General features: G+C 42.3%; 1 protein-coding gene across 4 annotated transcripts in view; it reads left to right on the top strand.

Moving 5' to 3' along the window:
- The window catches only part of SH3GLB1 (SH3 domain containing GRB2 like endophilin B1), a 55867-nt gene that overhangs the window by 25073 nt on the left and 17709 nt on the right, over positions 1–13085 (top strand). For 2 of the 4 annotated variants that reach the window (XM_018555903.1, XM_018555902.1), the window contains exons 5-6: positions 2705–2797; positions 10442–10531. In XM_018555903.1, coding sequence (XP_018411405.1) covers positions 2705–2797; positions 10442–10531 — 183 coding nt within the window. The remainder of the gene's footprint in view (positions 1–2704; positions 2798–10441; positions 10532–13085) is intronic. The other 2 variants (XM_018555904.1, XM_018555905.1) reach the window with 2 other exon arrangements.

The following is a 13085-nucleotide window of genomic DNA, read 5'->3' as shown; positions in this document are numbered from 1 at the left end:
CCCTGTGCTTGTGTTGGTTTCCTTCCAAACACTTGCTGGTAGGTTAAGTGTGTGTGTTTTGGGGACCTTTGATTGTAAGCTCTATGAGAGTAGGGGCTGATGTGAATGGGCACCATGTAAAGCACTGCTGGCACTATATAAATGCCTAAAAAAGACTATATAACAATGATGCATTTGGAATTGTACGTCTAGCTCTTTCCTTCCTCTTTTCATAAATAACAGTGTTCTCAGAACGGAAATGTATTTTTGGACAGAATTGAGGGCACTGAGACATTTGCCAATGTCAATTAAAAACATTTACTTGCAGCTTTGTGCTTCCTCTATCTATTGTATAGCATTGAGGATTAACAGCTTTTCATTTTAAGAATGAAGGTCAGTACCAGTTTTATTCAGTTGTATTGGGTGATCACCCAGTTCTGCTGCAGGAACTTGTGCTAAAGTTGTATTTTTGGCATCCATGTGTATGATGGATGATGAAAAGGTGTTGTTGTGTTCTCTTTTTCTTTCTATGGGTACGCAATTGGAGGTGTTTTTTTTTTGTTTTGTTTTTTTAAATCTCTACCAATATGTGTCCCTAATCAATGTGTCGTACCTTTTTTCTATGGCTGTTCTGCAAACACCGATCTTGATACCGATCTGGGCACTGAACAAATTCCTAAATTATGATCCATGGTGGTGGCAATGCCATAAGTGGCAGCAATTATGCCACTGTCACTATGGACTTGGTTTGTCTGGGAGGTTGGAGTGTTTTAGATTCTCTCAAACATTTTCCCCCACTGATAAGGACTGTAGTTACAAATCTCCTCCCAATGTCATGTGACTACATCACATTACCAACCAAAGTCTCTGCAGCAATCCTTCCACCTAGGCAGCTTCTTTTCAAATATAAAGCAGATCAGCAGGATCATGTGACCTGATGTCAGAAGACATTTAATTTTCTTTCACAGTTTATAAGTAAGGGTAAGATTTAACCCTTTATGCTGCTGCCGACATAAGTCAGCGGGCCCCTGCAAATCCTGGCCCCTATGCAAAAGAAATAAAGTTAAGGAAAAAAAGTTTTTTAAATTAAATGTAAAAGCGCCCAAAGATTTAAAATCTAAAACCTGCCCCAACGTGTATACTAACACGATTGCATTAAAAAAGGCAACTGTGCCATACATTCTGCTTTCAGGAAATACCGTGTTTCCCTGAAAAAAAGACATTGTCTTTTTATATTTTATTTTTTTCCCCCGAAAAAAGGCACTAGGTCTTATTGTCGGGGGATGTCTTATTTTTTACGTGACTGCAGCTGTCTGGAGCTCTCCGTTCTGATGCCGTCCAGGGAGCCACCAGTCAGAAGTTCCCTGACCTCACTTCAACCGGCACTGTGCCTTTACTTTTAAATGTAGTTTTCAGCGGCTGCCAAGGCACACAGGTATGTGTGCGGGTGGGGGGTCGGGGGGAGTTAGGGAGCTGCGGCCAGTCTTGACATGTAAATTTCAATTATATGTGCAGCTACCCTGAAAATAAGACCTAGCGCTATCTTCAGGGATTTCTGTAATATAGGATCTACCACCGAACTAGGTCTTTTCGGGGTAGGTGTTATATTACAGAAATCCCTGAAGATAGCACTAGGTCTTACCTTTTGGGGAAACACGGTATATAATTCTGATGGGTTTCAAGTAATCTTAAAGGAGAACTATGTTTACCCCAAGGAGAACTATGGGGAAAAACACTGACCCCATAGTTCTTTTTAAGGCCATGTGTGCAAAAAAAACAGTGAGGGTTAACGCACGTACAAGGGCTCCCTCTACTGAACTATGTTTTTCCACTTTCATGATGTAGTAAAGCTTGCAACTTCAGAACTTTCTTGCCTGTGTGGTCTAAACCTTTTGTTTTAGGACCCATTAACACCAGTGGGTGCATGTTATGCCCTGTATAACACACGTCTGCTGGTGTATGTTGTGTTGGGGTGGAGCGAAGTGTTACAATACATGGCACTCTAACTTTTGTAATGTTACAAATGTATGTTTTATTCAACTCCATGCACGCAGTGGGGGTGTTGTGCTTCGCAACATGCTGCATACACATTCAAACGTGTTAACTTTTTTCAGTGCACACCAATGCACTGCATTGAACTGTGAACTGAACTAATAGGATTTAAGGCAGATTGCTTTGTGTATGCGTTGTGCAATGCTGCTCAGTGGCACCCAACAGTAAAGGTGTAAATAAGCCCTAAACAATTGTGTTAATGGACACAGAGGAGGACCTATGTAACCTAGCTGCTATCACATTGGTACTTTCACCACTACTTACAGTAAATAACTAGAGGTGAAAGGCCAGTTCTTATTGTGCTTTTTTTGTTTTTTTTTCATTGTGATCTCCTCTGATTTCAATAGAGCCATAAATGAATTTACAGGAATGTGTTAAATTAGATTTGCTGTGCTCAGAATTCGCTTTGATACAATTGTAGCCTTTCAAAGTTTTCCTGTCTGTGCTGATGAGACCGTGCTGCTACTCTCTAAATTTTTGTGGCCATAGTTTGTTGCACTGATTATGAAAGCGAGCTGCTTCTCCAGAAAATTGAAATAACTGGGGCATTGCTTTGGCCTTTTTGTTTGTCATCAGTACTCTCCCAACGTTTACGCCTCATTCTGCTTAACAAGCTGTTTTGCTACAGATGTGTTAATGCACCTTTTCCACCTTTCTTTAACACTTTCTTTAGAAGGAGCGGAAACTGTTGCAGAATAAAAGACTGGATTTAGACGCTGCAAAGACCCGTCTGAAAAAAGCCAGAGTTGCAGAAGCGAGAGCTTCGGTAAGTAGATGGCTTGACAAATGACTGGAAAAAAAAACGTCACTCTTTCTCCCTGTGGTTAACCTGCCGAAATAGCTGACAACATGTACTCTGTGGTAAACAATAGGCCCCAGATTCAAGCTGCATAAACTCAGTTCTTTGTTTGCTTTATGTTGCTTAAAAAGGCCTGTTCTGATTCACAATATCTAGCAGATTCAGATAACACCACAACTGCATACTGTGCAGAAACAACTTATTGTATATTTGCTTATTTTTCAATTTATTTGTGTATTTTAAAATCACTTTTTTTATTTTGCTTTCAGGCTAATTTAGTAAAAAAAAAAAATTGCAGAGAGCAGCAGTGTGTACTAATAGCAACTTGTTTGAATTTAGTTTATTGTAGTCTTCTTATGAATTGCTGATTTATTAAAGTGAGAATTTCTGTTTTCCCCTTCCCAATTCTGCTGTAGGGACTTACCTTAAATGATGCCTCTTAATCCGATCATCTTCTTTAGTGTAGTTTTCTTCTGTCCCTCCAGCACTGGTGCGGGTCCTCCTCTTCTCTGATGTCCTACGGAGTCTGTGCGGGTGCACACTGCTCCATAGACGTACCTTGTGTCTCTCCTCGTCTCCGGGCCGAACATCTAAAGTGCGCATGCGCCCGCCCCAAGATCCTTTGCGGTCGCCCGAGACTCTTCAGATGTTCAGGCGGGAGCACGTGGCGTAAGCCCTTTTTGAAAGTTTTTTTTTTAATAATGTTTTTGCATATATCTACTGCTTGCCAGCAGTAGATATATGTAAAAACCACTGAGGGTTTAATAACCGTTTAAGCATATAAAGTTATCTTCTAGCACTCGCCTCCTAGTTTTATTCACCTAAGAAAACCGCTTACTGTACAGGTGGAACTGGAAAAATTAGAATATCATGCAAAAGTTCATTTATTTCACTAATGAAACTTAGCCGTCTACCAGGAGATTTTGGAGCACTTCATGCTTTCTTGCGCAGACTAGCTCTATGGGGATGCTGACTTCATTTTCCAGCAGGACTTGGCACCTGCCCACACTGCCAAAGGTTTCTGAGATTGTGGATCTGGGTTTTCATGAGCTGTAAGCCATAATCATCACAATTATGACAAATCACGGCTTGAACTATCTTGCTTTGCATGTAATGAGTCTATCTCATATATTAGTTTCACCTTTTAAGTTGCATTAGTGAAATAAATGAACTTTTGCACGATATTCTAATTTTTCGAGTTTCACCTGTATATAGTTAAAGAGAAACGTTACCCATATCTTCAAAATTACAACAAACACGCCTTTAGAAATGTTTAGTAATGACAATCTAAAAACGCATACTTCTAGATAATTGACGGCTTTTTATTCTTTGCAATCCTTTTTTTTTCCCCCTCCCCAGTCTTTTGACAGTGGCCATTGTAATTAACGCTCTGCACATTCTTGTCACCTTCAATAACGCTCTGCACATTCTTGTCACCTTCAATAACGCTCTGCACATTCTTGTCACCTTCATTAACGCGCTGCACATTCTTGTCACCTTCATTAACGCGCTGCACATTCTTTTTCCCACCATATTTGCTCTTTACTTTCTTGGGAGCCATGCTGGATTGAATACAGTAATGTACACTACTGTGCTACAAAGCACACAAAAAAGCTTCACAGTAGGTGACCACAGCCCTGTCTGCCACCGCGATCTCGAGTACAGGAAGCCACGACCATTTGTCAGAGCGCCGAAGATGGCCACGGTCGTGTTCATCACCCGAAGCAGAGTTCGCGAAGGGAGGCAACATTTTGATGAACTTCCTGTTCGCGAACTAAATCGTTGTGAACAGAAGCGTTCGTGAACCGACGTACCACTGTATGCACAAATGACAAAAGTGCTATAAACAGTCCATCAGTCAAAAGGTATAGGTTGTAAATCCACAATCTGTATATATTCACCCTGTAGCTATTGTAAAGAAGCAGTAAAACTGGAAAGACACATTAGTATTGGGAGTGGAGCTACCGACGACCACAGGAACGTATTACTTTATTCACCACTGTGCTCGTTATCTAGTGCATACAAACAGACATATTTGTCCCCAAGTTTTACTACTTGTTTATGATACCTGTAATACAACTTTATGAGTTTACAATCTATACACTATGACTAAATGGACTAATATTAGCACTTCTGTCATTTGTACACATTTGGATGGACTTGCGGCTCCTGGATATCCTGCTTAAGATAAGGGAGTAGTATAATTCTCTTAATTGTGGTTATTTGGATTTATCACAGCAATAAAACCAGAGGTGAGTGCTAGAAGATAACATTTGTATGTTTTTTAACAAAATAACTAAAGATAGCTATACACAGAGCAAATTTCAGCCGGTTCCTGATTAATTTTAACCCTGGTTGGCCCTACCTGCATGCGACGCATCACGCAAAAAAAGTTGATTTTTATTTTATTTTTTTAGTACACTTTTGTTAAAGCAGCCAAACAGTCCCAGCATCCAATCAGATGCCGGTACTGCTCCAGAACCTGCTGAATACAATGAATTCAAAGAGTGTATGGTCAGCTTTAGGAGAAGTTTACTATCACTCATCAGCTAAGCAGTTAGCTATACTGTGGTTATACCGCCCTATTCATGCATGAAGAAAAATATACATTTATTAAGTAAGCATTGCTTTTGAAGCTTTGTTGAATCAATTCAAGTGCATTGTAATGCAAATGCTTTCACTTTGTGATGGTTGCTCAGTGAATTTGTGACATGCTAAACATCATTACAGGAAGTGAAAGAAGTTCTTCCCATTGAGACACAGCAAACAAATTTAATATGGTTTTAAAGGAGAACTATGAGGTGAGGGATTTACACTCATCCTCATAGTTAGTGCTGACCTGTGACAAAGAAGCTGTCACAGGTCGGCTCTATTTGGTAAATGAGCAGAAACATGCACTGATCTGCTCCCTTCCCGCTCATCTCCCAGCAGTGTGCGGTGACTGTCAGTCACCTCTCACCGCAGGGATTTCCCTCTCCCCTCTCCGATCCTCCAGCATTGAGTGGAGGAACGGACGGGGGAGGGGGCGGGCACAGCTGGCTCTGCCTCTAGATAGGCAGAGCCAGCTGTCACTCACGCAACTGGGTGGATCTCGACAATATTGTCGGGATCCGTCCCGGCTGCGGCGCTCTCAGTAAATCGCGGGCAATAGCTCACTATATACTGAGCTTTGGGTCACAGGAGGTTGTTAGTATATGTCCTCCCAAGGCCCTAAAGATAACTATGGTGAAAAACACTTACCCTATAGTTCTCCTTTAACTATTCCCAGATGCATAGAACTGATAAAAACTAATTTTGGCTTTAAATATACTTTACATTTGTTGGGACTGAGCTGGCCCAGCAACAGTAACAAATGTTTCCTGTGCAGTCTTTATGCCGCAGCAGACTGTGTACGCAAACATCTAGAGATGGTTGCATTGCACCAGCACATCTGTTATCCAATATGTTTGGATGCTTTTAGAATCTGAATTTTTTTTACTGTGGAGTCATCTCAGCATACACCGCTTTGGTTTGGAGCAGAGGGATTTGCACAAAGCATATGGGTAACATTCCAAAGCTGTCAAAATAACAGGATCATAGGACAGGAGGTGCCATACTAGCTTTTACCCATACATACAGTATCTCTAAAGCTTCTTGTGTTTGCCCAGAAAGCCTCCTGTACTCAAGTGTACATTAGCCGAAATTCTCAGCTCCAGTCTCTGAGTTGTGGTCTGCCCTGGTATCCTACAATGACATGGGACCCTCCCTCTCTCTTTTCTATGTGTGGACATGCATTGCATTATGGGATGCTAGGGGTAAGTTAGGCTCCAAGTTGGGAGTAAGTCAAGTATTTTAGGAAATATGTAGCTGGGCTCTGAAGAAGCACAGGCGCTTTTGAAAAATCAGATACGCGCAGGCAACTTATAGCGTTGATTTACTGAAGGCAAATAAGCTGCTCATTTGGACATTTTTACTTTGCTTTCCTTTAACTTAATGAATGTGGTCAAAATTCACTTTGCAAAGAATACCCAGTCACGTGCAGGAAAATGTAAAAAAAAACAGTATTTCCCTAATCATCTTCCAGGACAGCAACGTGAGAGATGATTGGTTCCACCTTCTACAGGAAACACAATTAGTCAAATAGTTAAAAGCCCCTCCCCTTCGCCTCGTACCTCCAGTTTAGATTGTGTTTCCTACCGTCCAGGACCACATCACGTTTGTTCTTTTCTTCCTGACCGATTGGCCTTGAGGTCACGGATCCCCCTCTGTGCAGCTCTGCTGTTGAAGGTGTTTTTCCTTCCTTCTGGCCTTGCTGTAGAGCGGAGGGTTTTTTTCCCCTATATTTCTTGAGAAGCCAGGATCTGGTTCCTTTCCTCCCTTAAGGATACACTCCTGAGGCCCCCCCAGGCCGGTGGACCTGTCCTGCTTTCCCTTGCTTGATGTGTCTTGGGCGTGCAGTGGACTGAGGCACTTCCGGTGTTTTCCAAGCCTCTACTGGTTATTACCTCACTTGCGGCCGCGGGTGATTACCTCACTTGCGGGTGATTACCTCACTTGCGGCCGATTACCTCACTTGCGGCCGCGGGTGATTACCTCACTTGCGGGTGATTACCTCACTTGCGGCCGATTACCTCACTTGCGGCCGCGGGTGATTACCTCACTTGCGGGTGATTACCTCACTTGCGGCCGATTACCTCACTTGCGGCCGCGGGTGATTACCTCACTTGCGGGTGATTACCTCACTTGCGGCCGATTACCTCACTTGCGGCCGCGGGTGATTACCTCACTTGCGGGTGATTACCTCACTTGCGGCCGATTACCTCACTTGCGGCCGCGGGTGATTACCTCACTTGCGGGTGATTACCTCACTTGCGGCCGATTACCTCACTTGCGGCCGCGGCCGATTACCTCACTTGCGGCCGATTACCTCACTTGCGGCCGCGGCCGATTACCTCACTTGCGGCCGATTACCTCACTTGCGGCCGCGGGTGATTTACCTCCCGTCCTGGAGCCCGGATACCAGGACAGTCTGTGGGGGAAAAGACCGCTAACACTGCCCTATGGACGAGGAAGGCAAGCCAGCCTTCACTTGTACATGATTGGAGGATGGAAGTAAGCAGAGCTTCATTGCATTCACGAAGCTAAAGGTGCCCATACACTGCTCGATTCTCGTACGAGAATCGCTGGAAATCCCGCTTTCTACTGTGCGGTCGCACGTCTTTTGTCTAAGGCTGCGTTCACACCTGACCGTTTTGTAGCGCGTCCTACGCTCGACGAACGCGCTACAAAATGGTCAAAAAAATAAATAGCATTGTAGTCAATGCCCTCGTTCCCACCTAAGCGTATTTCCGCCCGTCCCTAACGCCCTACAAAACGGCCCACGCCTGAAAAGGTCCCGGGACTACTTTGGGCCGTTTTGTAGGGCGTTTTCCATTGGGATACAGCCAAGTAGCCTTTGGAATCGCGCGACGGTCGCGCAACTTTTTTACCGTGAATCGCGACAGACGCGCGTATTACAATACGCCTAGGTGTGAATGGGGCCTAAGGAGCATGTTAGAAAACCAGCCGAGAATCGTACGATTTTCGGCTGGTTTGAACGGTGCTCGGGAGACAAATGCCGAACGGGCCGGTGTGTGCACGCGCACACTGCCCGTTCAGCATTGCGGTCATCGGAAGCCCGCCCCTCAGGGGGGCGGGCTTGCGATCGAGAGTGCGATCTGCCTGTCCAAGATGGGCAGATCGTACGTTTTTTTAATCACTTTACAACCATCGCAAGACTAAGGTCTTGCGATGGTTGTACAGTGTATGGCCACCTTTAGAGAACATCCCCTTGCAGAGTGAACAGCATATTTGTCATTAGTAAATTAACCCTATAGGCTCTGCTTTGCTGGGTTGTTTTTTTAATATTTGTGAGGTTATTTTAACTTTTAGGGTTACAAAGTGAAATGTAGCTACTCAATTCTGCAGTAACAATTGCTGTTTTTATTTATGATTACATGGTCTAGTTTTCTGTGTATATATTTCATGTAGCCATTTAAATGAGAAGAGCTAGCAGTTTTTCTTTCTTATTGTCTGTACGTAGTGGCCATTTCCTCTCTGAGCCTTTTACCCTAATCTTTCAAACAGTAGAATGTCATGTACTTTCCAGGGACTTTTTATTTTCTCAGTAAACATGTTTTAGTACAGTTTAGTTTGGTCTTCTAGTATCTTCTAACTACTATGGGATGGATTTGTCTCTTCCCCTGCTTGTGAATGTTGCCCCCTGTACATTGCTTAGAGAACTGAAGTGCATGCCCATTTATGAGACATTATAATTCTGAAACTAGATGAAAGAAACCCTATAGTGTCATGTACTTGCCTTTCCAGAACAAATCACTGCTCTTGGATGCTCTCAGTGCTGGTCATGTGATCAGTTATCAAAATACTCAGCTTTATTGGAGATAAGTGTTCAGGAGGCAGAGCTGCTGATTTGACTGGCTCTGCCTAAATGTCAGCCCTCTTAGCCCTTCTGCCAAGTTGTGAGTCATTATAAATATCCTGCAGGAACTGGAAAAACAGATTTTTCAAGCAGGTAGTTCTACAAGTTGCAGCTCCCAGTTTTAATAAAGCTTAGAATAGCAGAAGGGAAAAATTATAAGGCTCTTTGCGTGAAAGCTGAAATTCTCTTACTTTCACTTTCCTACTGTAGATGAGTCTCTAATTCTGTTTAAATGATTACGCATCACCACGTCAGCAATAGAGAATGTTAAAGAACAACTGAAGTCAAAAGTTTATTTTCTTAGTTTGGGAACCTCTGTCAGGTTTCTATTGCAGTCTATGTCCCCATTAGAGAGGTTCATCCTCTCTTTTTGTCCTGAAAGTGAAAGAAAATATCAAATTTTGGGTTGCCATCAGAACATGAATAGATGAGAAATCTTCTAATGGGGACACTAGTTCCGGTGACCCTGCTGATCACCAGGGATTTCTCTCTCTTTGGAGGCATTTCTTCTCAGGCATTTCTTCTCACTTCCTGTGGTAGCTATCAGACAGGAAGTGAAGGGAAATTTCCCCAATAGGACACAAATGGCAAAATTAAAAGCTGACGGGTTTTAACTTTTTACTACTCCATGCTATAAAAAAAAAGCTTCGGCTTCATTTGTTCTTTAAGGTGAAAATAAGTTATTAAAGCAATTTCCACTTATGTCCTAATTAGACTATTTAAGTAATAGGACTATTTAAGTATTATTTCAAACACATGACTTGTGTAGGGAGACTAGAAATGCCATACAATCACAATCCATAGAGTAGGTATTGGTGTTAACTGCTGTGACCACAACCGGTATCCCTGAACTCCCCTTGAGCAGAGACATAAAGTTTTCACTTATTAGGAATATAGATGATCATGTTAAACTGGGCCATGTGCAAGATTTCGAATAGAGAGTAGAATGTGCTGGGAAGTAATTTTTAATTTAGTTTTGAACTAAAAGCTGGATGGTTTTGCTATGCCATGACTGCAATCTGTGGAAGTTAATTAAAGCTCATTTTTGTGATGTGGTATTTGACAAATCTTCTCTCTGCAGCTCGTGCATCAAAAAGATATTTCCTCTCTGCCTGTTGACAGTTTATTTTTGTCTTTGTATGTGTGCACTTAAGCAATTAAACGCAGCTGAGCCTGAACGGGATGCCAGCTTTATGGTAAATTTGTCTTACATGCTCGGCGTGTTGCATGTAAAGTGGCTGAAGGTTCGTTGGCCTCTCATCCTCACTTCATTTTAACGTATCGTGCTTTCTCTTGCACTGTAAAAATGTTCATTCTGCTCTAGATCCTTTTAGGAATCATTCTGACTGGGAGATTCGAAAAACCAACATTTTGTCTAAATTCTGTACCATTCTGACAGTTTATTGATAACAGAATGTACTGAGCAGATTTTACAAAATTTAAGGACCACTAAAGCTAAAACACAAGTGTGGCTTATTTAGTAAATGCAGAATGACAATGCAGTTTATTGCATTCAGGTGTAAGTTACTGCACTTTGCACTGCCTTGTAAAATAAATCCAAGAGGTATCATGTATAAAATACTATATTAAAAACATTTACACATTTCAGTCAATTTTATAAGGGGAGTTAGACATTACAATGGATAAATATAACACATTCCCTGAATACAAGACCACCTAAATAACTAGAATGTCATCTTCAGTGCTGAATATACTTTCCTCCATGGGTTTCACCATCTTTGAATGAAACCAGGAGGAGGAAGGGTTTTCATTACTGTATGTTGTAAACACCAGGCAGTCATTAGATTTGATGGGCTTGGATATGGGTGGGGTAGCCGGTGGGTTTGGATATGGGTGGGGTAGCCAGCCATTTTACCTGCTCATTACGTAGCAGCTCTAGATGAATCGTTATGGTAAGGTTTGATCCCTAGCCAGTGGTATCACTCTGGTTAAAGATTTGGAGATCAGGATCTTTTGGCAAGTGGACAGAACAGCAGGAGCAGTAACCATTTTGCTATGGTGTCATCCGGCTGGTGGGCAACCTAAAGGCCAGGAATTGCTTGGAAACACCTATTGGTTCTAAGAAAAACTCGCAGGTCTGCAACATATAAGCATGTTGGCTCTAATTTAAACAAATCTGTATGCATGCTATAGTTTTCCCTGCTTGGAGTTCCATTTTAAATGAAACTTTGTAATGGGTGAAGTGTTCTGTTGCCCACAGCCCAGTAATCCCAATGCTGAATGCGACAGGTTGCATCTCTCCAATCTGAACACATTTGGAAATTAGTTGAGGAAGAACAGCATATAGTGCCCTCAGGCATACACCAAATGCTAAGGGGGGACATAAGCGAGAGGTATCTCTCCAAGAACTCGCCACGATCCTTATTCAGTGGGGAAATGCATGATATTCTCTCGGTGCATATGTAGTGAGATTTTCCAACAAATTGTAAAGTTGTCTTATATGAAAATGAGCACAGAAAACCTCCATATATGCTTATGATTGCCCTCGGTACATCAGACACATCTTGATTATATCTTGATGATAACTATGGATGCACCGATACCGGTTTTTCGTTTACGAGTACCGATATTTTGCTTTCGGTACTCGCCGATACGGAGTACCTATACTGGTGCTTCCGCTGGCTTGGAACCGGCTTCTATGGCAATCAGGAAGCTGGGCGGCAGGTAATGACATGACGCCCGGCTTCCTGATTGGCCAGGAAGCCAGCTCCATGTTGTTTGGCCAGCTCGATTGTGGTTGGCCAGCCAATCAGCATCGAGGCGGTCATTACTCTCCACCCGGCTTCCTGATTGCCCAAGAAGCCAGCTCTACGTTCCCCTACGGCACTGCTGGTCAGAAGAAATCTTCCTCTGACCGGAAGTTCCCGTATCGGAGCATTTGGGCGAGTACTCGGCCAAATACTCTGTATCGGTGCCAATATCAGTATCGGTGCATCCCTAATTATAACTGATGCTTGATATTGGGACCAGTACTGTTTTTTTTAGTCTGCTTATGACCAGTTCAAGTTCTTTAAAAATATTTGGAGCTTCTCGCTATGTGTGTGCTCTCAGTGGTTTGTGGTAAAAGTCACCTTGTGTTTTTAGGTTTAGTTGCCCTACGAGTATATTTTGTTTACTCCACAGCAAGAGAATACACAACAAACTCATTTTTATAGATAATATATGTGCTGTCTGTTTTTATACTACTGCTATAGCTTTGTGATGTTCATATTGTATTAGACGTCCCAGAATTCTTATGCTGATCCTTATTTTCGTTTGCTATTCGCCTTCTAGTGCAAAGAGCAGTAGTGTGATTTAACAGCAACCAGTGAGAAGTCGGCTTTCAGCTTCTTTGTGTGTTAAGAAATAAAAGCTCATTTTTGAACTAAGCACGGACATGCTCTTTATAGTGAGCTTCAAGTATAATCCTTTAACTGAAGATCGGTTTCCAGTTCCCTCCTAGCAGCTAATCGGCTCCTTTTTACTTTCCTGTTGCTAGGTTGGTAGAACATATCAGGGGGCAATGATTGGTTGCTAAGAGGAAAACATGTTTTTCAGACACTTCATATAAGAGGTCTTGAATGTATCATTATGCTGTACTCTTAGTGCTTGGTTTAATAAATAGACCACGCTAATCGACTCCCTGCATTAAGCTTCCGGCATTAACAACAATATAATGGGACCTTTATTCCATACAAGCTTAACATGGAACCTAAACAAGTAATGTTCTATATAACATCTCTTTGCTTTGGTTATTCGCACATGGTTATCTTTAAACTCAAGTTGAAAGAAATCTAT

Source organism: Nanorana parkeri, unplaced genomic scaffold, assembly GCF_000935625.1.
Source record: "Nanorana parkeri isolate BGI_ZX_2015 unplaced genomic scaffold, ASM93562v1 scaffold217, whole genome shotgun sequence".
Taxonomy (NCBI): Eukaryota; Metazoa; Chordata; class Amphibia; order Anura; family Dicroglossidae; genus Nanorana; species Nanorana parkeri.
Note: the sequence above shows the minus strand (reverse complement) of the source record. Positions and strands in the feature narration are given on the sequence as shown.